The sequence below is a fragment of the Elgaria multicarinata genome, chromosome 19, assembly GCF_023053635.1.
Source record: "Elgaria multicarinata webbii isolate HBS135686 ecotype San Diego chromosome 19, rElgMul1.1.pri, whole genome shotgun sequence".
Lineage (NCBI taxonomy): Eukaryota > Metazoa > Chordata > Lepidosauria > Squamata > Anguidae > Elgaria > Elgaria multicarinata.
In genome coordinates this window covers 1,765,271-1,792,540 of record NC_086189.1, presented here as the reverse complement: position 1 = coordinate 1,792,540, position 27,270 = coordinate 1,765,271, and the positions used below count along the sequence as shown (strand labels likewise).

The 27,270-nt window shown below is 47.1% G+C and overlaps 1 protein-coding gene across 9 annotated transcripts in view; it reads left to right on the top strand.

Annotated features, from left to right (window-relative positions):
* The window catches only part of GRIN1 (glutamate ionotropic receptor NMDA type subunit 1), an 89,136-nt gene that overhangs the window by 40,345 nt on the left and 21,521 nt on the right, over positions 1 to 27,270 (top strand). For 2 of the 9 annotated variants that reach the window (XM_063144442.1, XM_063144441.1), the window contains 12 exons: positions 4,726 to 4,809; positions 6,277 to 6,412; positions 9,097 to 9,224; positions 9,880 to 10,044; positions 11,021 to 11,139; positions 12,006 to 12,118; positions 12,463 to 12,611; positions 12,990 to 13,147; positions 14,598 to 14,759; positions 15,608 to 15,717; positions 17,221 to 17,366; positions 20,518 to 20,628. In XM_063144442.1, coding sequence (XP_063000512.1) covers positions 4,726 to 4,809; positions 6,277 to 6,412; positions 9,097 to 9,224; positions 9,880 to 10,044; positions 11,021 to 11,139; positions 12,006 to 12,118; positions 12,463 to 12,611; positions 12,990 to 13,147; positions 14,598 to 14,759; positions 15,608 to 15,717; positions 17,221 to 17,366; positions 20,518 to 20,628 — 1,581 coding nt within the window. Of the gene's footprint in view, positions 1 to 4,725; positions 4,810 to 6,276; positions 6,413 to 9,096; positions 9,225 to 9,879; positions 10,045 to 11,020; positions 11,140 to 12,005; positions 12,119 to 12,462; positions 12,612 to 12,989; positions 13,148 to 14,597; positions 14,760 to 15,607; positions 15,718 to 17,220; positions 17,367 to 19,172; positions 19,215 to 19,952; positions 20,019 to 20,517; positions 20,629 to 27,270 lie in introns of those variants that run through there. The other 7 variants (XM_063144444.1, XM_063144447.1, XM_063144448.1 and 4 more) reach the window with 5 other exon arrangements.

The following is a 27,270-nucleotide window of genomic DNA, read 5'->3' as shown; positions in this document are numbered from 1 at the left end:
AGCTTGTCTGTCAGTATATTGTCCTGGCCTGCGATATGAATGGCCGATAAGGCCATGTCGTGGGCGATTACCCAGTGCCAAATGTTCAAGGTCAGAGAAATCAGGTCCATTGATAAACAGGCCTTGCTTGTTTATATGCCAAACAGCTGCCATGTTGTCTGTATGGCTCTGAATTACGTGCCCTGACAAAGTCTGTTGAAAGGCATGTAACGCTTTCTGAATGGCCATTAATTCCAGGACGTTTATATGTCTCTGCCTGTCGGCATGAGTCCAGCGTTCCTGTATGGTAAGGTCTCCGCAGTGGGCTCCCCAGCCCGATAAGGATGCATCTGTCATCAGATGTTTGGATGGCAGTGGAGGTCTGAAGTCCAGCATGATGTTGGACAAATCCGTCCACCAGAGGAGGGTGTCCTTTACAGTCGCAGGGAGAGACAATTTCACTCGATGAGCGTCCATTGTATTGTCGTACTCCCGCAGGAGCCACAATTGCAGAGGCCTCATGTGGAGGTGTGCCCACAGAACGACACTCACCATAGCTCCCATGAATCCCAGTAACCTTTGGACCTGGAAGGCAGATATACTCTTTGAGTGGTAGAGTTTGAGTGTGAGTGTCGTTAGTGTAGTGGCTCTTTCCTCTGGGAGGAAAGCCTTGGAGTGGGTTGAGTCCAGAATTGCTCCAAGAAATTTTATTCTTTGGGTAGGTTGGAAGGTTGATTTTTCTCTGTTGATACAAAGACCTAACTTGTTGAGGAGGTTGATGGTAAGGTATTATTATTATTATTATTATTATTATTATTATTATTATTATTATTTATTTATTTATTTATTTATATAGCACCATCAGTGTACATGGTACAAGGTAAGTGTTGTGAGTGGCTTCCTGTTTTGTGTTTGCCACTATCAGCCAATCGTCTAAGTAAGGGTAAATCTCTACCCCTCGAGTTCTCAGAAAGGCGCACACTGGTGCCATGCACTTTGTGAAAACTCGGGGGGCAGTAGAAAGACCGAAAGGGAGCACTTTGAATTGGAAAATGTCTTCCCCTATGATGAATCGGAGAAAATGTCGGTGGTCGTTGTGGATCGAGACGTGAAAGTACGTGTCCTTGAGGTCGATCGCTGTAAACCAATCCCCTTGGGAGAGGAATGGTAGGATGGTAGCTAAAGAGTTCATCCGGAATTTTTTGGGTTTGATGAACTCGTTTAGGTCTCTGAGGTCCAAAATAGGTCTTAATTTGTAATAGAGCGTCTGTAGGTGGTGAGAACCTTGCGGTTCCGAGCGGAGGGAGGGTGGTAAACTCTATTTTGTAGCCCTGATAGATGATGTTCAGGACCCACATGTCGGTGGTAATGGTGGTTCATGTGTAGTAAAAAGGGGCCAGAATGTCTCCGAATTGTGGTGAGGTAGTCATGGTTATGGGGCAGTCAAAGACACCGTCTCTGATTTCCGTCTGGTTTGCCTTTACTCTGTTTGAAGCGACCAGAGAATTGTTGCCTCTTGTATTGCCCTTGGGGTTGATACAGAGGAGTACGATCTTGCAGTTGCTGTTGCCTGGGCTGGAATTGTTGTTGGGTCCTAGGCCAGCGTCTCGGACAGAATGTTCTTTGTGCCTGCTGTTGTTGTCCTATTCCCATTTTCTTGGCTGTGTTCTTAGCCTTCTGAATGTTCTCCATTGATTCATTGGTGGAGCAATGGAATAGGCCTTCGCCATCGAAGGGCAGGTCTTCTATGCAGGTGCGTGCCTCCTGTGACAGACCTGCAGACCTTAACCAAGCATGCCTTCGTAGGGCAATGGAGGCAACCATAGCCTTTGAGGCACAGTCGGTGGCATGACGTGCAGTATTAAGCTGTTGCCGAGAAAGTCTCATTGCCTTAGAATAAAAGACATTGGCTAATTCCCTCTGGTCATCAGGGAGATAGCCGGACAGGGATGACATTTTTTCCCATAGGAAAAGCTGGTATTTTGCCATTGTGGCTTGGTAATTATGTACCCTAAGAGATAGTGCCATAGATGAGTAGATTCTTCTACCCAGGCCGTCCAATCTTCGCCCTTCCTTATCCACGGGGGCATTGTGCCTCCTCTGTGTTCATCCTTGGGAAGCTTCCACAATGATTGAATTGGGGTTTGAGTGCGTAAAGAGAAATGGGGCTGTTTTCTCTTGTATCTTATATATGTTGTCTAGCCTCCTTGACGTTGGTGGCATAGAGGAGGGCAGCTTCCATGATTGCTGGGCTGTACATAGCAGCACTGGTAAATATGGGATGGCTGCTGGGGTTGATGACTCACAATATACGTCATCATAGACTGGGTCATTTAGTTTTTCTATTGGTTGGGACATTTCAATTCCCAATGATCTTGCCATCCTTTGTACCTGGTCAGCAAAGTGTGCCAAGTCTTCCGAAGGAAACACCACGTCTGAAGTAACCACCAGATCATCCGGTGAAGGGATGGATGGTACTGGTGATGCCTCTTGTGAGGAGTCCGATTGGTAGTCCTCCTCTGATGGGGCATCCAGTCTGTTTCCCGTCATCTCCGATGTCGATAATGGTTGCAATGCCTAAGACGGTACCGAGGTGGTCGGTACTGTAGTTTGCGTCGGTTGCGATACACGCCTCGGTATCGATGATTGAGGTGGTGGTGGCATAGACGTGACATCCTCCGAAGGCAGGGGATGGGAGATCGTTGCAGAAGGAGCTTGGCAGAAAGGCTCCTGAGCGTAATGATAGTAATAATCTTGGTGCCTTCTGTGTCTCCAGTCCTCGTAGTAGTACAGAGGATATTGGGGAGGCTGCCAATCAGCATAATAGTCACACATTCTAGGCGGAGACCGAGGTCGTTCGCCATAAGCAGAGTATTGACGACCTGAATGAGTTGAAGCCGGTGAGTGGCCATGGGCATTCCCATAGGGGGACATAGGTCGGTACCGATGACCTTCGGTACCGAGTGACGGTAGCGGTTGTTGCGGTATTTGTCTGTACCGACGTCTGTCGGTATCGATTGACGGGTGTGGCTCCTCTCGGTATCGAGGGGAAAAGGGACCCCGCTCTGCCAAGGTATTGTCCGGTGACGAACCTCTAATTTCGCCTTCTGAAATCGATGCCCTTATGCTAGGTTCCTCCACCGGTATCGTGATGATCCGGAAGGGGGATGGTACCGGAGAATCGACCACCTGCTCTGACTGAGGCGGAAGGTTCAGTACTGGCGGTGAGGATGGTGTCGCCCGTCTCGGTATTGAGAATGGTCTCGGTAGCGAAAGCCTCGGTATCGGGCTTATCGGTTGCAGAGGAGACTTTTTCAAGGAAAGCCTCAAGATCGGGCTTCTATGTACCGTAGGTTGCTTTGGTATCGAAGTGCTCGGTACCGGACTCTTCGGTACCGACGAAGTTGGTTTCGACAACTTTTTCTTCCCATTTTTAGTTTTGAGTTTGCTCTTTTTCCTCTGGGGTTCTTCTGCCCCAGAGTGCTCTCTCGCTCTCTTAGATATCTTCTTAGCCGCTTTTGAAGATGCGGAATGAGAGGAGGAGGGGGGAACCGTTAAGGTTTCACTCCGCACAGGAGGAGGTTGGGGCATAGACTCCATAGTGGTAGGAGATTTAGAGCGTTGAGATGGTCTCGGTTTCTCTACTGCCTCCAAAACCTTTTCCCAGAGAATCGCCCGAAGGCAGTCTGAACAGTTCTTTCTCGCTTGCCTCGAGAATTTTAAGCAAAAAACACACGATTCAACAACGTGTGTTTCCCCCAAGCAGAGCAAACAAAGAGAATGTCCATCCGTTTGCGAAATCTTCTGCCCGCAATCGGAGCACTTTTTAAACAGGCCTTGATGTGCCATAGGCACCAACACTTACTAACTAACAATATATATATATATATATATATATATATACCTAACTATATAGAAAAGGTTAGAAAACTGGAGAGAAAAGAGAAAGAAGGGAAAATAGTAGATTTTCCAGCTGAAGTAACGATACCAAAAAACGAGAAGTCTCCAACAAGCTGTTGACCCACAGACGGTTGAAGAGAACTGAGGGGATAGGGCGGGAACCCCTGAGCATGCTCAGTGGACGGTGGGGGAGGGGTTCCCGCCTAAAAAGATTTTCAGCTAGTGAAGTTTCCGAAGCTGGCCCCGCACAGGCGCAGAGCCCATATGTGTGATGCACAGAGACCACAAAGAAGAAGAGGAAGGGGCTGCAAATACTGGTGCACCCATCTCCCCTGATTTCAGACTGGAGGTGGCAGAGGAAGGAAACCTTGACACTACATATTCCCACTAAACTCAAGAAAACCTCCTTCTCTGAACTCAGATTCAAAGTAAAGCTAAAATTCTACAAGTGCTAAACTATGCAATTGAAACATACTAGCATAGAAAGGCCTACTTTGTATAATTTATTCTGCTTCTGTTAGCCATGGGGAGGGGCTGTGTACTAAGTCCTGCCTCTGACTAGAGGAAACTTTTCAGTTCCTCCTCCACTCTCTTTCTTTGAGATTTTACTGTATACTTTTAAGCCTCACCTGCCCTGAGGTCTAGAAACTTGCTACATGTTTAAAACAGAAAGCTGATTCTGTGATTCTATCAACTTTGTGCCAGTTTCTAGGCTTACACAGTGAGCCAGCAGAATACATAAATACAGCCCCATGCAGTCCAAGAGAGATAAGTCATGGACTTCCATGTAGTTATCCACAGTGATCCATTGCAGCTCTCCTACCCCCATTCTCTTCACCTCCACAGTTCCTGCCCAATGACCGCAAGATCATCTGGCCCGGAGGAGAAACGGAGACACCGCAGGGCTATGAAATGTCTACAAAACTAAAGGTATATCTTGCAACCAGAGGCAAAGGGGGCGGGGGGGTGGTACGTTTATAACTAAATGCCTACTGGGGGGGGGGGAGACTGGACTTTTATCCCCTAATCGGCCACTCAAAATGAACCTTTGCTGCAGTAAGTAAAATGGCAGGGAATGCACATGATACTGTGCTTTAATGTTCACACATGTGCATTTGAGAGCGAAGATGGACAAGGCCCCTTAAGAGGGAGGGAGGCAGGGAGGCAGCTTGACTGCACTCCAAGCACATGTGCATTTTTCTGTCCCAAATGCACCTTGAAAAAAGTGTCTGAGAAGATTTTTAGCATGGTTAAGATGGAAGAGCCTGCTGTGGTGGGAGTTAATACGCAAACTTCTGTGGCATTTCCAGGGCACGTCACCACCCCAATGAGCAGTTTGACAACTGTTTTTCAAATCTGGATTCATCTTGTATAAGTTTTAGGTGACAACATATGTATAAAAATATGCCATTGTGGGTGGGTGGGAAGAGAGAGCGGGGGAGAGAGCGCAGGCGCCCTGCGTCCTGCAGGAGGGAGGGAGTGGAGTCAGATTCTAGGCTCACACAAATTAGCGTTTGAAGCAACTTGACCATCCAGCATTCAACTTGCTGTTCTATACTACAGCTGAAGAGGCTACCGTGACCACTCTTTGAATGATGTCCACCTTCACCCTTTTTACACATGTACACCAGGTCTGCCATGTTGAATAGATTGACTGATATAAAAACTTTTAAATGACTAAAAAGGTTCCCTTGACTGAGTAGCAATTTTTTAAAAAATGCAAGCTTATTAAGGCTACAGGTGGCAACGGCACCATTGTGAAAGAGGCATTCTCCCTTCTCTCATACACAAGTATGTGAACCGCCCAGAGAGCTTCGGCTATTGGGCGGTATAAAAATGTAATAAATAAATAAATAAATAAAGTGGGAGGGAGAAAGGGGGTGCCTCTTCTAAGATGGTGCCTCTTGTATGACACATGCATGCATCAGCTGAACACAAAGAAAGTAGCACTTCTTACTTCATAAACATTGCTTTTACGATAAGCAAATTTTAATCCATTAATTAATCAACTAAAAATCATAGATTAATCTATTGAAATTTAATTGAGCACAATGCGCACAACCCTAATGCGCACAAAAGATAACATGCACCAGCCCCACCTTCACTCAGAGATTTAAGATGTAGAGAGCTGTGGCATGGGGAAGGGGAACACACACACCCGAAATGGGCACACTAGCAACTCATACAGGCAAAATGATGCACAAGACACCTCTTAAGTCTCTGCCAAAGAGGAAGTGATAGGTGACAGGATCGCCATGGACACACCTTGACCTGTAAGGTCTGTCCCTTGGAGAAACATGCAGTCACAACACTTCTGCCACCTGCCTCCCAATCAGAAGATGGGGCCCCTGGAGCTTTTCTTTGCAAGTGACCCCTTTCTGGTTTCTCTGTCCACAGATTGTCACAATTCACCAAGAGCCATTTGTCTATGTGAAGCCAACCCTGGCAGATGGGAAGTGCAAACCGCTCCTCAACAGCACAGGCGGGTTGGTGCAGCAGGTCCTCTGCACCGGGCCAAATGAGACCATGCCAGGTAATTCTTTGTGTTCAAAGCAAGGTGTAGTTTAGAAGCCCAAACATTCAAAATGTTGCTGGACTGTCTCAGTTTTGCCATTCAAAGCCTGAATTTGAAATTCTGAATTTGAAAGGGGCAAAATTTTACATTGGCTTTGGAAATTAACAGAAATACAATCACATATCCATTGCCACGTATCAAAGGACTATCTTCTTCTGTGTGCCTCTCCCTGCACTCTCAGATCAGCAGCTAAAAGCCATCCAAACATCCATGTATACCATCTCCAACATCTGGAGTTGAACAGAGGGGCATAAGGGACAGGGCCAATGGGATGCCCTCCCTAGGAAAGCTCACCTGGCATATTCGTTGTTTAGCTTGCATCTTATGGTGAACATCCAGCCATTGGGGAACTGAGAAATTATTGGTGGGCCTTACTGCCAACTTTCTCCCCTGCAGCTTGGCTCTCTGTCAGTAATTTATTGTCCTTGTTTTAATAAAATTAGACTTTGTCTTCTCTGTTATTGTCAGTTGCTATTAGCTATTAATTTCTGTTAACTATTTTGGTTTTCTTTGAACCAAAGGTAATCTAGCAAGCATTTAAATGAACAAGCAAACAAACAGAATATTAAAAAACAATATTGCTGGGTATGAAATACAGATCGAACACGCCGTCAGTGTTTGACACCAACAGTTGCAGTGGAGAATTTTGAGAGATAATTTCTGAGAGCAAATTAGTTCCAGCATGCATGAGCCAAACTTAAGGATACATGAGCCTTCTTTTGAAAGAATGTGTAGACAGATCACATGGGGGGACGAATTCAAACTGTGGCCTCTGCTTCAAAAGAGTGTGCTGGCATGCTTGGACGCAAATCACCTTCAGTCTTGTAGTGGAGCCGGGGCCCGCAGGGACACAGCAGCAGCACTTTTTTATTATCCAAGATGCTGCTGTCATCCACCACCACCACCACCACCACCACCCGCCTTCCTTAGGTTTCCCAGTTCCTGCTGTGCTTAGCTGCAATCCTCACAGTAGCTGTGGGGGGAGGCATGGGGATTTTCCCAATCACAATATGTTGTTCCCTGTTGTAATGCAAACTATTTTGGGGAGGGCTGGTCTAAGAGCTCCATCACACCAGGGGTGGGGGGGACATGCTCCTACAGTCGCTTCTCTGCCTGTGCTTTCATTCCTCAGTTACTTCCTCTTTCAAAAGAGGAAGTACACAATGCGCACGAGGCCCATTGAGTCTGCTGTTCTAATGGCACTGCTTCTCCTGCACACAGCAGGAGAGAGCAGCAATTCCATGTTTAAAAATACATTGGACTTAACGAAGGGGTTTTCTTGTCGCGCAAGGAAGGCCACAAGGGGTGGAAAGTGCATGGGAGGCAGACGACGTTATGTGAGGGACCTGAGCAAACTCCGTGAGTGCCCAGTAACGGGCGTGCAATAAAACACTCATTGGATGGAGCTTAGTATGAGCAACTAAGACCCATTCACTTTACTAAAGACCTGTTTCTGATGTAGCTGGAAACTGCTAGAAGTGGTTGAATTTTGAATTCAGCTGCCTGAATTTTTGGACTCTCCTTGGGCGCGTGACTATGGAGACTGTCATGACGAACTCCTGCACTTCAAAATTTACCCCTATGCCACGGTCCATGCTTCAGTGCCACTTTCAGCAAAACCACAGGCTAAGCCTTCAAGCAAAAGCCAACCATGACTACAAGCCTGACCATTCAAGTGCCAACTCAAGTGAAAATGCAGGCACAACATCCAAGTGAGGCAACGAAAGCACACTCGTATCCAAGAAATCGCACTAACAGGCCTAGATTTCTGCTCCCCTTTGCCGCATCTAGGCCCCTGTCTATACGACAACAGGATTACTCCTCGTTAAATATAAACCCGATTTTTCGTTGATTTGAATGTAGGTAAAGAGTGTCACACTGCAGCAGCAACAGCGATTTATTTCCTGATTTTTTTATATATAGTGAGTTATAAATGTGCACATGTGCATTATTGCATATACAAAGCTACGGAGGAGAGAGGAGCGAAGCTATAAATTTTATATGTGGAGCTCCGCAGATTCATATAACACACAAACCAGTGGGGGGAGGAACGAGGCTACAGAGGGAAAGGAACAAGGCAGCAGAACACGTCTCCTTTGTCTGGCTGTTTCCTCCTCTTTGTTTTTGTGAACCGCCCAGAGAGCTTCGCATATTGCGTGGTACAGAAATGCAATAAATATATAAATACATTTTAAAAAAATTTAAAGAAGCTTTCTACTTCAAACTAAAATCAGTGCGAACAAAGGAGCCAGCTGATTGGCGCGAAATCAGGAAATCAGCCAATCACGTTCTCCTACCCTCAAAGCTCCGCCCACATGTCAAAATCCGATTTAACTCCCCAAAGACACACAGCCATATGCGGTGCACACTCGGATGTGATCTAAAAGTCACGATAAATCGCGAATGCGAAGATGCACATTATCAGGTTAAAAACCCAGTGCAGCGGCGAATGGACGTCTGTGTCATGTAACCTAAAATGCGAAGATGCGCATTTAGGTCGGGGTAAACAAGACAAGCCCTAGCAAGAAGGAACTCGTGATGGATTGATGGGGGCATAGCAGGGTGAGCCTTTGAGGGGCTGAGGGGCTGCCTACTGAGGCATTCCCATAAATGTCCTTGATTGTTCCACCGTTGCAACATAGGCCGCCCCAGCGTGATGTTGTGTTGCTATGGCTTCTGCATCGACTTACTGATCAAGCTTGCCAAGACCATGAATTTCACCTATGAAGTTCATCTCGTGGGCGATGGTAAATTTGGCACCCAAGAGCGGGTAAGTGTGGAGAGCTGGAATATTAACTCCTTTTCGGTTTGGTATATTTACACGCAAGGGCAGCTTTGACCCACAGACCCTAATATGCCTGGTGTGCACACTGAGGGACCACATCATTGGTGGGTCAGGAGGTAAGGTATTTCTGGATGGTTGCTGGTTTGAGGTCCCCCCTTTCCCTTCCTCATCCAGCATCTTTCAGTTCTCTGCCCCGGAGTATGAGGTTCGTGGCTTGAGCTGGGAGCCTGACGTTCAGAGAGCTGAAGGCAGCAGGCACCACACCCACCCACACACCGTGGACCAGGCAAAGGAGTCGGCCAGCGGGATTCCAGTATTTCTACCAGGCCCAAGCAAACAATCCCAAGGCTTCATGCTGCCTGCCAATCACACAGCAGGCTGATGTTGCTCATCCTTGTTCCCTCCTCTGCCTGAAGAGGGCTCCAAGGATTGCCCAAATGAGTCACGACTAGGCCAGGTTCAGACCTGGAAGGGACTTGGACGTAGCAGGGGTGGGGAGGGCAATGTAGAAGGCTGCAGATGAAACGGCTGTGTCTGTAGATATTAGATTTCTGCACACTTCAAGGTGAATGTATCCTGTGAACTTGCCAATGGATGCTTGCAGAAGAAGACCTTCTATCCTCCTGGGTGATTGTTGCAGGTGAACAACAGCAACAAGAAGGAGTGGAATGGGATGATGGGGGAGCTGCTGAGTGGCCAGGCCGACATGATCGTGGCACCACTGACCATCAACAATGAGAGGGCGCAGTACATTGAGTTCTCCAAGCCTTTTAAGTACCAAGGACTCACCATCCTTGTGAAAAAGGTAATATGCAAGTGCACACCCACATCTGGCCAAGGTGGCCCAGAATGTAGAGTAGCGGGTGCAAATCCTGGTGCCATGGATGGGAAGGGAGCACTGCACTGGAAGGCCTGGGCTACATAAACATTAGCCATTGGTAGTCCTGAGTCAAAAACTGGCCCCTTTGGAAACAAAGTTTGCCCAACCACACCCAGTTGCTCACCTAAAGAGCCAGTGTGGTGTAGTGGCTAAAGTATTGGACTGGGAGTTGGGAGATCTGAGTTCTAGTCCCCACTCGGCCATGGAAGGCGAGTGACTTTGGGTCAGTCACAGACTCTCAGCCCAGCCTACCTCACAGGGTTGTTGTTGTGAGGATAAAATGGAGAGGAGGATTAATAAATAAATAAAATAATGACAAAAGGTGGGTGTTGAGGGAGCTACAGAAACAGGACTGTCTAGCAGTCCTCTTCAGAGACATGTGGGAGGTCCCTGGCTCGAGTTGCATCTGATCCTGACAAACAGTAGAACCCCCATATTCAGCCACAGTCTGTCACTGAATGCCAGTGGCCTGGCTTGGTGCAACAGTGGCAGGAATCATAGAATAGTAGAGTTGGAAGGGGCCTATAAGGCCATCGAGTCCAAACCCCCGCTCAATGCAGGAATCCACCCTAAAGCATACTTATAGAATCAGAATAGTAGAATTGGAAAGGGCTTCATGTCCTTTCCAGAGGCATCTGGTTGGCATCTGTGGGAAACAAGATGTTGGACGAGATGCCCCTGATCTCAAAAAGTACCCCTTTTTGAGCTGATCTGCCAGCTCCAGGTTTCTTGGCTGTTGTTGAGCAGACCAGGAATGAAAGGTTTCGCGCATTCACATATATTTGCATAATGCTTTTAAAAAACGATAACTTTCTTTTGACTGCCTGGAGACCCTTTCCCCAGATAGACATATATCAAGAATTTCCCGTTTGTGACTCCCTTCTCTGGTGCTGTGTTCCAGGAAATCCCTCGCAGCACACTGGACTCATTCATGCAGCCATTCCAGAGTACTCTGTGGCTCTTGGTGGGGCTTTCGGTGCACGTGGTGGCCGTGATGTTGTATCTCCTGGACCGCTTCAGGTAACTGTGAGGAGAGAGGTGTGGCACGCTGATCATGAAAAGTGTCTGTGGGTGGAGATCCACAAATGACCTGACCAGGCCCAAGAATGTTGGTGAAGTCTGAGGTGGAAAGTTCAAAGGGCATCACACCTACGGCACTCCACTCTACGCATGCACACAAACCACAAAGTGGCTCATTGGCCCAGTTGAAATGAATCCTGCTTGCTTTGCATAATTTCTTCTACTTCTGCTGGTTTGAGCAATGGCAAGGAGCAATGCAGGAACCTGAAGTGCCACCCATTGTCTATGCCCTACTCAGCCTATCCCTAGCTTCTGAGATTTCATCAAAGCCACAAGGTCTAGAAACCTGCTTTCCATTTGGCAACATCTCCAATAGATGCCTGGCATAAATTTTCCCCTCCACATCAAGTAGACTAATAGGTCTATAATTAGCTGGATCATCCTTGGGGCCCTTTTTATAGATGGGAACTAAAACAGCTGAGATCCAACTAGGTAGAGGATTACCAGATCGGTCAATAAGAGAAAAGAGGGATGTTAATATAGGTGCCCACCAATCTGGGAAAGAAGTAAATAATTCAGGGGGGAGGCCATTTTCACCAGGAGCCTTCCTGTTCTGTAAGCCTAAGATCCGTGCCTTGGCCCCATCAACTGTAACAGGATTCCAATGAAGAGGCCAGTTAAGATTGAGGGCAGAATTTGAGTCCAATTCTTGGTTATTTAAATTGTTAAACACCTCCCTAAAATGGCTTTCCCATTTGGTCATGGCAATATAGCCGTCAGTAACAGTAACTCGATAGCAGATTCTTCACAGGACAGACACACAGTTGTGATCTGCGACTCTGATCAGCCTGGTTGCTCTCTTGCAGTCCGTTTGGCCGGTTTAAAGTGAACAGTGAGGAAGAGGAAGAGGACGCCCTGACACTCTCTTCTGCCATGTGGTTTTCCTGGGGAGTCCTGCTGAATTCTGGCATTGGGGAAGGTGAGTGTCAGGCAGACCAAAGGACTGTGGGCAGTAGAGTCGGCCAGGCTGCTGCCTTTGCTCCTGCTTTCAAAGGGCTGTTGGCTGGTAAGGGCCGTGGCAAAGCGTCAGGTATTCACAGCAAAGTAGTGCTGGCCGCAGGATCCACACCTGAATTTCTCGTAGTTAATGGATCCTCCCAGAATCAGCTCCCAGTTAGTGAATCTTAATTGTGGCGTAGCACTAGTGAGTTTGTGATTTGCCATTTCCCTATTTTGACTTTCACTTTAGTCGCTTCAGGATCTCCTACACACATTCTGCTTCCCCCGTTCATGCCTGACTCGCCGCTGCCCCTTCTCTTCCAGGTGCTCCCCGGAGTTTCTCTGCTCGAATCCTTGGAATGGTGTGGGCCGGATTTGCCATGATCATCGTAGCCTCATACACTGCCAACCTGGCTGCCTTCCTGGTGTTGGACAGACCTGAGGAACGAATCACTGGAATCAACGATCCCAGGGTAATCACAACAGCAATGCAACAGAAGGGGACAGGGGCAGGGGCTGCTGCTGCTGCTACTTGTTGGCAGAATGTGCAGCAACATATCTCATTTCATGGGGGTAGGAAGCAAAGAAGGGGGCAGGAGAAATGTGCATGCTAACAGCAATCCAGTTGCCCCCTCCTTTCTCACTTTTGTGTCTTATGGCAAGCAATGGGGTTTAAACAAGAGCCCCACAACTTATTCTGCAACCCATCAATAGCAAATCTCGCCTCCAATATCTGGCTTAGAAGGAGGAACTCCTATTCATCTCTTTCCCTTCCCAAAATTAAATTTTAACTCTAGCATCAAAAATTCAACTCAGTTTTTAAACCAAGTGTTCTTGTTTCTGTTTTCCAGTTGCGAAACCCTTCTGATAAGTTCATCTACGCCACAGTGAAGCAAAGTTCTGTGGATATTTACTTCCGGCGGCAGGTGGAGCTGAGCACCATGTACCGGCACATGGAGAAACACAATTATGAGAGTGCTGCTGAAGCCATCCAGGCCGTCCGAGACAAGTAAGTGAGAGGAGCCCAAGTGTGGCTGCCTGGGGAATGAACAAGGGTGCTTCTAGACATGGGTGAATTAGCAGTATCCAAAGGGGATATATGGCCACAGTTTGTACGTAAGTGGCGGTGCAAGGACAAGGTTCCAAGGAATTAGCCAGGATCAGTAGGCCAAAGGCAAGGTCAGCAGGCAGTCCAAAAACAAGGAGTTCCAGAGAAGAGGTAGGTGATCACTGGAAATAGAAGGCAGGGAGTGGGTGCAGAGACATTGCAGCCCTCTGTGGCTAGAAAAGGAAGCACTGAAGCCTGAGCTAGAGCCACCCAGACCTGCAGGCTGCCAGAGTCACCTCAGGAACGGCCTACTTGCAATCAGAGCCTTGCTCACAAATACACTGTTACTCATGAGGAATTCTTGTTCCTCAGGTGGGCACTTTTGCCTCTGTCAGCCAGCCAAACCTGAACCTTTAGGCGCCTGCACTCTGTGGGGCTTAGTGGCCACTTGCTATCTACCTCCAAGTCCAAGAAGGGGCTAGGACTTGAATGGAAAGGCCAATGGCCATCTTCTCTGAGGACCCTGGATCCTCCAATTTGACTCAAACAGACAATCACTCCACAATGTTCAGTTCAGGAGGTCTCCAGGTCATCCTCCAAAGAGGAGTCCTTACAGGGGGCATGGCGTTTCTGGGCACAATTCAAAGTGCTGGTTTTAACCTTTAAAACCCTAAACTGTTTGGGTCCAATGAGTACCTCCTCCCACGTTCACCTACCCTGTTACCCAAATATCACCCCATATTTATCTAAGGTCACTATCTGAAGCCCTCCTCCAGGTGCCCTTCCAAATGAGGCAAGGTGGGTGGCTACAAGAGAGAGGGCCTTTCCAGTGGTGGCACCCCAGCTGTAAAATGCCCCAATAGGCTCATCTGGTGCCTACGTTATGGGCTTTACAGCACCAGGCAAAGAATATTTTATTCTGTCAGGCATTTCATGAACTGGTTGTAGTGCTTTTAGATCACTGTACTTTTATTGCTGCTGGTTTTATGTGTTGGGAGTGTTTTTACTCTTTGCCTGTTGGTTTTATTTTGGTTTTCTTATGTGCTGTTTTTGTTTATTGCTTTATTGCTTACATTTTATGTTTTAATGCACTACCCAGAGAACTTAGATTTTAGAGTTTAATGAATATACAAATGGCAGGAGTAAAAGCAGTAAAATGTAGCTTTAGAGGTGATCCAACCCCTCCTTCCTGCTGACTGCATCAGTGGCCTCCAAGCTCAGAGGGCCAGCCAAGCCCTTGGTTCCCTATTGGGGTGAGCTGTCACAGAGTCGCTTGACATTGCAGGGCTGGCCTGTGAAGCAGCCCTGTTTCTTTGTGAGCTCATTACAAATGGCACATTGTTTGCCCTCCTCACAAGCTCGTCTCTTGCAATGTTGACCTTGATTACTTGTGCTGCCTTCTCCCCCACAGCAAGCTCCACGCGTTCATCTGGGACTCAGCTGTACTGGAGTTTGAAGCTTCGCAGAAGTGTGATCTGGTGACCACGGGGGAGCTTTTCTTCCGCTCTGGCTTCGGCATTGGGATGCGCAAGGACAGCCCCTGGAAGCAGAACGTCTCTCTGGCCATCCTCAAGTCCGTACCATGCCACCTCCCAGAGGGAGTGCCCATTTCCCCATAGATTGTATGTGGGGGTGTTGGGAAGGGCATGGGCAAGTGAGGGGAATGAAAGGCAGGTGGCTTTGATTTCAAGCTTAGGTTGGAAAAGGCAGCGCCGAAGAGAGGTCTCTACAATTTCTTTCAAAGGGCTTGTTTTTAGAGATCACTTAGTGAATTCACCTATCAGGAGTCTGGGGCAGTAATCCACAAAGCGATATCTCGGAGCACATGAGTGTGCTGTTAAAGAACTATTGGTATGGCACAAGACATGAGAAGAAATGAAATAATGTAAGTGTCCTGTGAGGCCAAAGTGCCCCTCCACACACAGAAGGGGAGGCTGCCCACAGTGTCTCTGGATGCTTCATTGCTCTGCCTTGCCTCCTTCCAGTCAGTCTCCACTGTCTGTATGGTGTATGACTGCATAATTTAATCACTCCTGATGCAGAGATGTAGGAGAATTATCAGCTCTTTGATGGGGCTCCCAACTACACCTCTATATGAGCCAGTACTCCAGGCTCACTTCATTCCTATCGAAGTCATGCTTAGATCAGGCATTCCTGCAAAAAAACCATGGAAGGGCTTCTTTGAGGGTGGGCGATCCTTACTCTCATAGGCACCTAAATCAACCTTTTTTCAATGTAAGAATGAAGCGTGCCTCAAATTTTACATCTTCACTGAAAGTGTTCCTTTGGGAAGCCTGGCTTTGGCTACACAAGAGGGATAGTGTGACAAGTCAAAACGTTCTCCTCCTGCTGCTGCCGCCACCACTGTCCGGAAACCTTCCCCAGTGACTCCTCTGTGCTCTCTTCTTTTTCTGCCTCTAGCCTCCACGAGAACGGCTTCATGGAAGAGCTCGACAAGACTTGGGTGAGGTATCAGGAGTGCGATTCCCGTAGCAATGCCCCAGCAACGCTCACCTTTGAAAACATGGCAGGTTGGTTCCTTCCCACCTGACTTCTGATCCCCTGATCTCCCCTCGGGATTCCCTGAACCTTAAGAGGATGTTCCTGACAGCAATGGCTTCCCCTTCCCCCATACCCTTCATAAACCTTATTTTAGGGGAACTCTCTCTCAACTAGTGTCAATGTGAGAGATTCTTCTCTCTCTCTTTGATAACGTATAGTTGTGGGGTGGGTGGGTGGAATACTATGAGAGATTACTGCCCTAAGTCAGAGCTTCTCTGTAACTGCTTCTGCTTCAGGAATGCAATGAGTTCATATTACTTTTTTTCAACTATACATTATTGGGAGACGTGGGGTGGGGGAAGCTATGGGTTAGCAGTGCCCATGCATCATCCTGTTTACACATTACAATGCAAGTTCTATGGCTGGAACTCCCAATGTAATTTTCTTCTTCAAAGAGCAGGGATGGGGGGGACTGATTTAGAACAGGCCCATGGAGTGGGGAGGGTGGTATAACCCAAATCTTCCTTCCCCACTTCAGGTCTGCTAAGCCATGGATGGGAAAGCAGACTCTCACTGACTCTGAGCTGGGTGCTTTGAGTTGGGGAGTTGGGATGGGCACAGTGGGTAAGCCCCCCTCCCCGCACCATGGTCTAGATCCAAATTGCCTCTCCCCACTCCCATCACTGCTTCTTGAAGGAGAATGTGATATTAGTAGTTCTAGTCATTTAATTGCAATGTAATGCGTAGGTTGGCCCTAAGCACTGGTCATCATCTGGCAAGGGGTTTCTTGAGTATACCACTTTAGACTGCAAAGGGAAGAGGAGATTTGCATGAAAACGCTCCCTTGTGTGTATAGCGTGGGGTCAGGGTTGGATGGATGTCTCCCCATGCAAGGGAGAATCCTATCCTAAAACCATTTAGCTTTCTACATGCAGGGAGTTATGAGGGCAGGCTCCACCACATGCTCAGCTTCATACAGCGAATAATGCTAATAATGCTTATTATTATTATTATTATTATTATTATTATTATTATTATTATTATTTCTTACCCGCCTCTCCATTTTGATCGAGGCGGGGAACAACAGTAAATATAAAATACATAAAAGTGATTTAAGAACATAATATACATTGTTAAAACATCCTAAACACATTTGCTACAGATCAAGGTGGGAGTGGGAATAAAAGTGGGAGCCCAGGACAAGTGCCCATATGTCCAATGGTTAGCATGGCTCTTTTTCTTCTTTTATTCCACAAAAACAGTTGCAAAACTACTCTGGGAATTTAAGGTGCCTACAGGTGCCTTCCATAGCTGGCTTTTCCCTTGTTCAAACTGAGCCACGCTGAACATTTGTGGATGGTCTTATGAGGGCACAGTTGCCCTGCACAGCCGCACTGTCTCTCTCTCACTTCCAACTGCAAAGTTGCACTGTCTCCCATTACCTTCCCTGTACCAAAGGGGTCCTGGAGGGGAGGGTACTGCTGGGCTCTGTCTTCCTATCTCTTTGGTGTTAACTTTTCTGCTTCTTTCAGGTGTATTCATGCTGGTGGCTGGAGGTATTGTGGCCGGGATATTTTTAATATTCATAGAGATAGCATACAAAAGGCATAAAGACGCACGGAGGAAGCAGATGCAACTGGCGTTTGCGGCTGTTAATGTGTGGCGGAAAAACCTGCAGGTAGGACAGACCGTTTTTAGAGAAAAACCTCCAAAACAGGTGCGGTTTTTTTTGTTTCCCATTACTTCACCCAACCAGTGACTACAGTGCTATGTGGGAATAGCACAGGGACAGATCCCGGCCCCGGCCAAACTCCCCATAGGCAAGCTGATGCTCCTGCTGCTCCGTTGGGCATTTGCACTCAAGTCCCAACCCCAGGGACTGCTTTTCCCAGGAGGTGAATGGTGCATCATTCAAATCCAGACCCCTGCCAGGAAACAGCATTGCACCTCCCTCTGTCATCGCCAGCCCACGCTCTTGGCCAACAACCGCTCTCCCAGGCGTGGCTCCCTTTCCTTTCCTTTTCTGGTCCATTCCAGGCTCTGATCCTCTAAAACGAAGTGCTCCATACGGCTCAGATCCAGCTGCACCAGCAGGAGGAAGGCCTCAGGTCGCCCTGCATGGTTCCTCTGCTGCTTCTAGTTACGGAGGGGGGGTATTCAAGTGCCTACTAGCCCAGCAGCACACACCCCTAGCTGAAGCCTTAACAGATTCCAGCAGGGAATGTGTGCGTGCGTGCGTGCGTGCGTGCGCGTGCCACGTGTGTGTGCCTGAAGCTGAGCGGCTCCTTCCTTTAGTGCTGGGCCTTTGGCGCCGCCTGCTGCTGGAAGAAGGGGTTGCAAATGCTTGGAACAGAACCCAAGTGTCAGGCCGGCTTTCCCTTGCACGCTACAGGGTCTAGACTGGGCCTATGCAGCTGCTGCATATTATTAACCCACCGCACTCCGTGCCCATCCTTTGGCATTCGAAGGAACCAAGGCTGGTCAGCATAGATAATGCCATTTAGGTCACTCCTTTTGTGTGGCCTGCAGAGGGCTTAATTCTAAGTCAGAGATTGCCAGAATTTGGCTGGACACCTGTTCTCAGTGCCAAGCTTCAGCCACAAAACTTGTCACATTCTAATAATGTAAGTGAAGGATCATCTGAGCATATGCAGAGTGACTTCCTTCTCTGCTGTGTTATTGTAGTTCCACCATTAAAGACAGAATTATAGCACAGAGATTCTGAGCCACCAGGTGCAACATTAAGGCAGATCTAACTCGTAGTTCGTTATTGTCATTGTCTTTAAAAATATTATTATAACGACCAGGTTCTGTCAAGTAGATCAGCCCTGGGAGCTCTGCTGAAGAGCACAAGTGATGTCAGACTGAGGGCCAGTGGATGCTGGTGGCTCCGATGTTAGTGAGGTGATAAAGGAGCTTTGCACCTTGGAGAGCTCCTTGAGTATCCTGACTGTCTTGGACTGAAACCCGGAGCGGATTCACTGCCCCACTGACATTGGAGCCACCAGCATCCACTGCTGAGGGCCTTTTCTAAGCAGCCAGCCGAAGCTCACTTGTGCAGCTGATACAAAGGCAAGAGGTCCATATAAATACCTTCCCAAGGGAATGTTTTTAGAAATCATGTTCCATTGATGGGGTGTGGGAGGGTAAAAGACAAGCTGGCACATAATCCAGTTAGACAAACTAATACAACTCTGAAGAAGCCGTTCCTTAACCCCCCTTCCTTCCTTCCTTCCTTCCTTCTCCCCCCCCCCTGACCCCACCCCAGGCAGTGGTACTGAAGGGGTTAAATCCACAGGGAACCAGCACATTAGTCACTGCCATTTTTCACTTGCCAACTTTCTAGAAAAAATCCTTCCCTGGGTCATTGGGGGGGGGGAAAGAATCTTTGGGGCTGTCAGCCAAGCATGCCACCCCGTGGGTTATAAATAAACAAAGAAATACGCTAAAGAGATCCGTTTGACAATGTAAGACTTTTTCACAGGAGGATTCCTCAGACCACTAGTATCTGGTACATTGCTAGAAGGTAGGCAAGTGGAAAGATTTCTTTGTTCAAGAAAAAAAAACAAAAAGCAAATATATCTATAATGGTTCTTTTGTTTTGTTTTGTTTTGTTTCCTGGGGAAATCACGGTTTTGCCATGGCTATTTTCGGCAATGCCATGGGAAGGCACCAAAAAAAAAAAAACCAAACAAGAAAAAACAATCATCCCATCCCATTCTCTTGCTAGCTTTTCTTTTTCTGTGCATGCACGCAAAAATAATGGAGAAAAACTGAAAAGGAGGAGGAAATGTATCCCCCGAGCATGCTCCGTGCACCAGTGGGATACATTTTTGATCACCCCCACCATTGGCTGGTAGAGCCAGACCTGGTTTCACCCTCTCCACTCACAAAGGGGTTCAGGGAGAAGAATGGGAAGAATCCTCCCGCTGTGATTGGCTAGCTCCCTCCCTGCCCTGCCCTGCCCTGCACGGAAAGGCGGCTCCCCCACGTGCTGACCAGGTCTGGCTGTCCACCACCCAGCGGCTATCTATATTTTCCTTTTGTTCTGTTTCTTTGAGTTCCTGCCATCCCTAACATCATCCAAAGCCTTAACGCCTTGCTTCTTCCCTTTCTTTTCCTCGTTTAAGAAGTTTCAGTTTCAATATATTTTTGTTGTTGTTTTGTTTTATTTTGAAATACAGTTCAAGCTTTGCGCCAAGCGTCATTGAAATTTTTGGAATATCTTTTTTTTAACATACAATGACCTTCTCTTTCAATGCAGTCCTCTCTCTCTCTTGTGGCCGTAGGATTCACCTTCAGAAAAGGCCCCGAGCATTTTTATTTAGTGGTAGGTGAAAGTGTCTGATCTCTCTCTCTAGTCAGATCAGCTTTGGCAGGAAGGGGCAGGGAGCGCTCCGTCCACTGAGGGACCCCAGAGGCCATCGGTTTGGGCCATGGCTCTCCTGGGGAAGCTGACTGAGCTCCTGAACTCTGACTGAGCAGAAACAAACGCAGCTGCTTGCCCCATCGCCTGCCCGCTCGACCCTTCCGTGCCCTCAAGGGGTTTGTTTCCTCCAGAACTCATCCAAACCATTCCAATCTAGACATTGTGATGTATCCCCACCCCCACCCCACATATTGCCAGAGCAAAGTGTCAGGGCCATGTCTGCTTTTGGGACTGATAACCATACAGACATCCCAGTCATTGTCTTGACCACCATTTAAGAAAGAAAAGGAAAGAGGAAAAAGACAAACCAAGGATCGTGACGTGGGGCAGTGTTCATCTAGGTGTAAAGGTCCAAGCCACCCACTGGAGATCTAATCGCTTATATACATATTCATTTTAGGATAGAAAAAGTGGTAGAGCAGAACCAGACCCTAAAAAGAAAGCCACTTTTAGGTCCATCACCTCTACCCTGGCCTCCAGCTTCAAGAGACGTAGGTCATCCAAAGATACGGTAAGAGGAAGAAAAACAATTATGCCCTCTTTCTTTCTCTCTCTCTCTCTCTCTTTCTCTTCTGCCATCCCATCAACTACCACACACCCATCCCGAAGCTGCCAGTGTAACCTACCATAGCCTCATGTCCGTCAAGAGTCGGTCGGTCAGTCAGTCAGTCAGTCAGTCTTTCCCGTGTCCTTCAAAAAGTTTCAAAGCCCGGGAATGCAAGGAAGGTCTTGACTGCTTTGTAGTGTTCTGTGAAGAGTTTGGAGATGACAGCAGTGAGTTTCTCGTTCTTGGCTTTTTGTTTTTTTGTGTTTTGTTTATTTTTTAACTAGATTCTTTCATTTTATTCTACTTGGAAATGTGGTTTAAATTTCCCTTACCTTTCTGATGCCAGCCTTAAAAAAATAACAACTGACCTTCTCCTCGCCCACCCACCCGCCCACCCTGTTTTCTGAGTGTTACTGTGCTTCTTTGTCATTGTATGCCTAAAGCAGTCACCCTCCCCACCAACACACACCTACTCTTCCCCCACCCACCCATACAATTCAGCCCCAGTTTAATTTGGGCAGTGTCTCACCTCACTATGGGCCATGTGTTGATCACATCCTTCCTTTACCTGTGACTTTCGTTTGTGGTTTAAAAAGAAAAAAGAGAGAGAGGAATCCTCCAGAATTTAGTCTTCTGTGTACAAGTGACAACTGTCTCTGCTTATGAAATACTTGGGCAGAACAGCACAGGGATAACATGAAAAGTGATGTTGAGTGGTAGTTTTGGAAAGCAAACATTTTCACTGTTTTCTAAAAAGCCAAACCAAGAAGAAAAAGAAGAAGAAAGAAAACCAACCCAATGTGAACTAAAAGTGCTATTCCGTTTCGGCGCAAATCGTCTCCCGCAGGACGAGAGGCGTCGTCGAAACGTTTTGCTTGCTGTAAGCTTCTTGCTTTCAAACACCGCCCCCTCTGGTGTAGGGGAGGGGGCTGCACGCTCAATCTGATCAAGGTCAGGGCATCTCCTCATCTGCATGAACCCCAGCTGGATGCCACTTCTTGCACGTTTAAACGTTTGGAAAGCAGGAAACGCTGTTTCTGTTTTGTGCTATGCAGGCTGAAGGAATTGGCTCACAAAACCACCTGCTGCTGTGAGCTTTAAAAAGTTTTCTTTTTAATTTTTTTTTACACTTCTTACTTTCAAGGGAGGGTGTGGTTTGTTTGTTATTTTTTGGCCATTTAGTTCTGGATCAGGTTTGATCAGGAAGGTGTTAAGATGGATGGCAAGAGAATACCATTCTGCCTGTGTGATGCAGAGGTAGGGGCTGGGATCAGCATTGGAACATAAAAACCAGAGTGTATGTCACTCACCAACCAGCCCCCACCAATTCGAGTTTAGGGAATGGGGGCTTCTAGTTAAAGGTCATGATGTCCAGGCAAGCCCTTGCATTAAAACTGAACTGTCACTCAGCATAGCACCACCAGAGGGATGAGACTCTCAAAATCTGTAACCACGTCATGCCACTTGTGCCCTCTCTCCGAGGTAAATCTATTTTGAGCCATGGCAGGTCAAACTCTTTTTAAAACCAGGCCTTTCACCTGGCTGGTGCCTTGGGGTAAGGAGAATGCCAAGCAAATGACCTGGGAGAACGTAGTAGCTTGGTGCAGAGCAGGATATGGATTTTCCCCTTCTGCCTCATGGTGAAGGAGCTCCCACCGCACCCTGCCACTTCCTGGGAAGATGGACAGGTATCTGCTGGGGATACTTAGGTCTGGAATGTGGCATGAATCCCCGGTTGGCCACAGGTCTTCCCACAAAGCCATCTTGAAAGAGAGTGGTGGGCTGATGTCTCGGCCCTCCGTCACTCCACAAAGCAGCCCGCCAAGAAGTTCTCTTGCCACAGACACCATTTCTCCATGCCTCTTTTGGTAACTGGGGAGCTAGACAGTGTGCTTGTTTTACACACCAGAGCATCCCGTTGCCGATTCCTGTTCTACAGAGAAAGGGCTGTATTCCCATCAGATCAAAGACGGCAGCCAGCATGCTGTCAAGGCTAAGATATCCAATGGGGTAGAATTTGGAATGAATAGGTTTAACTGATTGCCATATTTAGGGCTGAGAATTAAGTCCACACACACCCCAGGCCAAATTGGTGGAGGCCCCTGGTTTCTGTTATATCTCTGCTTTTGGTGCCCATCAGGATAGGACTCTGGAATAGAAGTCCAGGGCCCCACTCAACAGAATGGGTGGGTCACAGGTGGGAGGGCCGCCAAACACAGCCAGGCTGGATTACCAGATTTTGAAGTAAGTGAAGTAATGTACATTACCATCTAAAGAGCACCTGCTCCTCACAAGCCCTCTTAAGTCTGAAATAAGTGGATGTACCATGGCTCACTTACCTGAGCTGCCTGAAGCAATGTGCTCCACAGTGCTCTCTGCTTCCTATGGCACAGGCTGGAGTCTGAATTGCCTGGTCTGGTCTGCAGGGCACTTGGAAGAAATTGGTTGTGACTTTGAGCAAGAGGTTCAGCAGTAATTTGTCCAACTCCAAATTTCTATGGGCACATCGATATGTCAAACTTACTTACTCTATTAGATGACTGTCACAGCTTCCTCTAAAGAACCTTGGGAAATGTGACTTAGTGTGGGCTGAACATTTCCTGATCAGAGATCCCTGGCCCTACCCATCCACTATTCCCAGGATTCCCTGTGAATATGCAAATACTATTAAACCTAGATATGTCCTTTGGGGGAAGTAAGGGCTGACCAAAAACCTGGGGGAGGTCTAGCCTGGGTTCTGTATCCTCTTTTAAGGGCTGTGGGTAAGGCCTATGGACCAACCCATTCCTGGCATAGGACCCTCTCCCATTACTTCCTCCATCTACCACCTTTACCATGCCACTAGGAGAGATGATAACAGACTTTTTGACAGGGGCAGGGGGCAATTTGCTGCCCTCCAGATGTTTTGGCTTACAATTGCCACCATTGGCTATGCTGGCTAGGGTTGAGGGGAGTTGCAGGTCAAAACATCTGGAGGGACACAAGTTGTCCACCCCTGCCTGATAAGCAGGGCTATGCGTTACTCTCAAAACTGCACCAAGAAAAGTGGGAATCCGCAGCACGCACAAGTTATGCAACTCGCATATATTTACATAGTTGCTTCTGCAAGTCTTACAAGGAGGGGCTAGAGGCCAGTGCTCTGGACGGCCTCCTCCCCTGGCAGCTAGAAATCTTCATCAGCCCCCCTGCCCCCCCCCAGCTGTTTCTCATGTACTTCCTAGCAGATCTTCTCAGTCTAAAGGAAACTTGCCCGTGCGCACACACACATTGAGGTTCTCAGGAGAGTGAGTTTCACACCCAGTACGTACAGTGCCCTGCCTACAGGCAGTTCATCTTTAATGAGAGAAGAGCCAGATTATGCTTCTAACAAATAGGGCAATTGTAGCTCCACTTTGATCCCTGCCTCGATTTGTTGAAACATGATGTTGTGCAAAGTCATAACCACCAGAATTTCACATAGATGTGCTTATTTCTCATTAATTGAAGAAGGGCTTCATAGTGTGGTAGGGTCAGCTATCAAGATCATTATTATATTATATTTATTTGTATCCTGCCTTTTGCCCAATACTGGGCCTTAAGGCGGCCTTACAAAAATTTAAAACATATACATTTTAAAACCTATGAATAGAAATATACAAAAGTTTAAAATATATTCCAATATTAAAACATTTAAAATACATGACAATTTTAAAAGACCTTAGCACAGATGGAGGCCCAGATTAATCACCAAAGGCCTGCTAGAACAAATTTTTTTTTACCTGCCTCCGAAAGCACATCAGGGAGGGAGCCAGTCTAGCTTCCCTGGGAATAGAGTTTCAGAGCACTGGAGCAGCCACCGAGAAGGCCCTTTCCTGTGTTCCCACCATAGAATCATAAAATAGTAGGGTTGGAAGGGGCCTACAAGGCCATCGAGTCCAACCCCCTGCTCAAAGCAGGAATCCACCCTAAAGCATCCCTGACAGATGGTTGTCCACCTGCCTCTTCAAGGCCTCTAGTGTGGGAGAGCCCACCACCTCACCAGGCAACTGATTCCATTGTTGTACTGCTCTAACAGCCAGGAAGTTTTTCCTGATGTCCAACTGGAATCTGTCTTCCTTTAACTTGAGCCCATTATTCCGTGTCCTGAACCCTGGGAGGATCGAGAAGAGATCCTGGCCCTCCTCTGTGTGACAACCTTTTAAGTATTTGAAGAGTGCTATCATGTCTCCCCTCAATCTTCTCTTCTCCAGGCTAAATGGTGGTGGGACTGAATGGTGGTGGGACTGAAAGAAGGGCTTCCCCAGAAGGTCTCAAAACACAGGCAGGCTCACAAGGGAGAATATGGTCTTTCAGATAACCTGGACCCGAACCGTAAGATAAGCAAATTACGTCTATGCTGGCATGTACTATCCACAGGTTTTTAAAACATTAACTTCATATAGATAAATGCTGCAGCAGCCTCCCCATTTTAGAGGCCATAAAATTCACCCATTTCTGATGCCAAGCAACCTGACCCACCTATAAAACCACAATTATGAGATATGTAAAATTTAGAAATGCTAGTGACACAAACAGCAAGATAATGTTTAGAGATGCTTTACACCCAGTTATACTTTGAATGCTTAGGAATTTAAGCTTTTTGAGCCCCTATTTTAGTTTTCAGGGCAAGAAGCAGATGGCAGGCTCCACAACTGAGCAGGCCCACATGGGAGCCACATACAAAACATTAGTGTCACAGAACATACACAATAAGGAGCAGTTTTTAAAAAACCCAAGTGATAAAAAAGGACTAATCAACTTAAAATACAATAATAATAAATAATAATAATAAATTTATTTCTTGCCCACCTCTCCACTTTGATCGACGTGGGGAACAACAATAAACGATAAAATACATAATACTCAATTAAAACATAATATACATTATTAGAAACATCCTAAAACATCCTAAAAACATTTTAAAAATATCTTAAAATTCCAGTGGATAGGCCTGCCGGAAGAGATCAGTTTTTATAGCTTTCTTGAATGCTAGTAGACTGTTAAGTTGACGAGTCTTCTCCGGCAGGCCATTCCACAGTCTGGGAGCAGCAGAAGAGAAGGTCCTCTGGGTAACAGTTGTTAATCTAGTTTTTGCTAGCTTCTTCCCAGAGGACCTGAGTGTGCGGGGCGGATTGTACGGGAGAAGGCGATCCCGCAGGTAGCCTGGACCCAAACCATGTATGGCTTTAAAGGTGATAACCAACACTTTATATTTTGCTTGGAAACTAATTGGCAGCCAGTGAATAGATTTTAAAACTGGTGTAATGTGAACCGCCCAGAGAGCTGTGAACCGCCCAGAGAGCTTCGGCTATTGGACGGTATAGAAATGCAATAAATAAATAAATATGTGGTCTACTGGTGACCAGCCTGGCTGCCATATTTTGAACTAGTTGAAGTTTCCGGACTAGGCACAAAAGTAGCCCTATGTAGAGTGCATTGCAGAAGTCAAGCCTTGAAGTTACCAGCGCGTGCACTACCTCTTTAGGTCTTCTAACTCTAGGAAGGGGCGCAGCTGGCGTATCAGCCGAAGCTGATAGTAGGCACTCCTGGTCGTCGCATCTATCTGGGCTGTCATTTGGAGCGACGGATCCAGAAGCACCCCCAAGCTGTGAACACAGTCTTTCAGGGGGAGTGTAACTCCATCCAGAACCAGTTGACACAACTCTAAACCCAGGTTGTGGCCTTTGACATCGAGCACCTCCATCTTGTCTGGATTCAGTTTCAGTTTGTTTTTCCTCATCCAGCCCATTACTGACTAAGCATTCATTCAGAGGAGACACACTATCGCCCAATGGGGCAAACAGAAATTTTTTGATCTGATACCAAAATGATAGCAACTTTGGTGCCATGGGAAAATATTCTACAACCAGGATGCCACTATTTAATGTAATAAAATCTCTAAGCAGTTGAGAAGAGCCTCTGGTACAGATCTTAAGACATCGGCAGGCTGGTATAAGCATTCCTTCAGGCACGTGGGTCCCAAGTAATTTATGGCTTGATAAAGAAGCACAAGCACCTTGAATTGGGTCCACAAGCAAATAGGCAACAAGTACAGGTCCTTTAGGAATGATCCATCTGAACGTGTAGTTGTTAATTACCTAGCAGCCGCATTCTGCACCAATTGAAGCTTTGGGTAGGTCATCTCCAAGGGCAGCCCCACATAAAAGGCATTAAGAGTAGTTCAACTGGGAGGTTACCAGAGCATGGACTATCCCTATCTGGGAACAGACATAGCTGGTGAACCAGCCAAAGATGATAAAAGGAGTTCTAAGCCACTGAAGCTACTTGACAGAGCTGGATCCAGGAGTCCCCCCAACCTACACACTTCCCTTTTTCAGGGGAGTGTGTCCTATCTAGAACAGTCTGCACAATCAAATCCAGAATACAAGAACCGCCTACCCACAGGGCCTGTCTTGTCAGGATTCAGCTCAGCTTATTGGCCCTCATCCAGTCCATTGCTGAATCCAGATACCAGTTCAGCACTTGTACGACCTCTCCTGACGCAGATGATAAGGAGAAATACAGCTATATTTCATCAGTCAGGGGGCGTGTGTGTGTGTTTCTGAAGACCAGGAAACAAATCCCCAA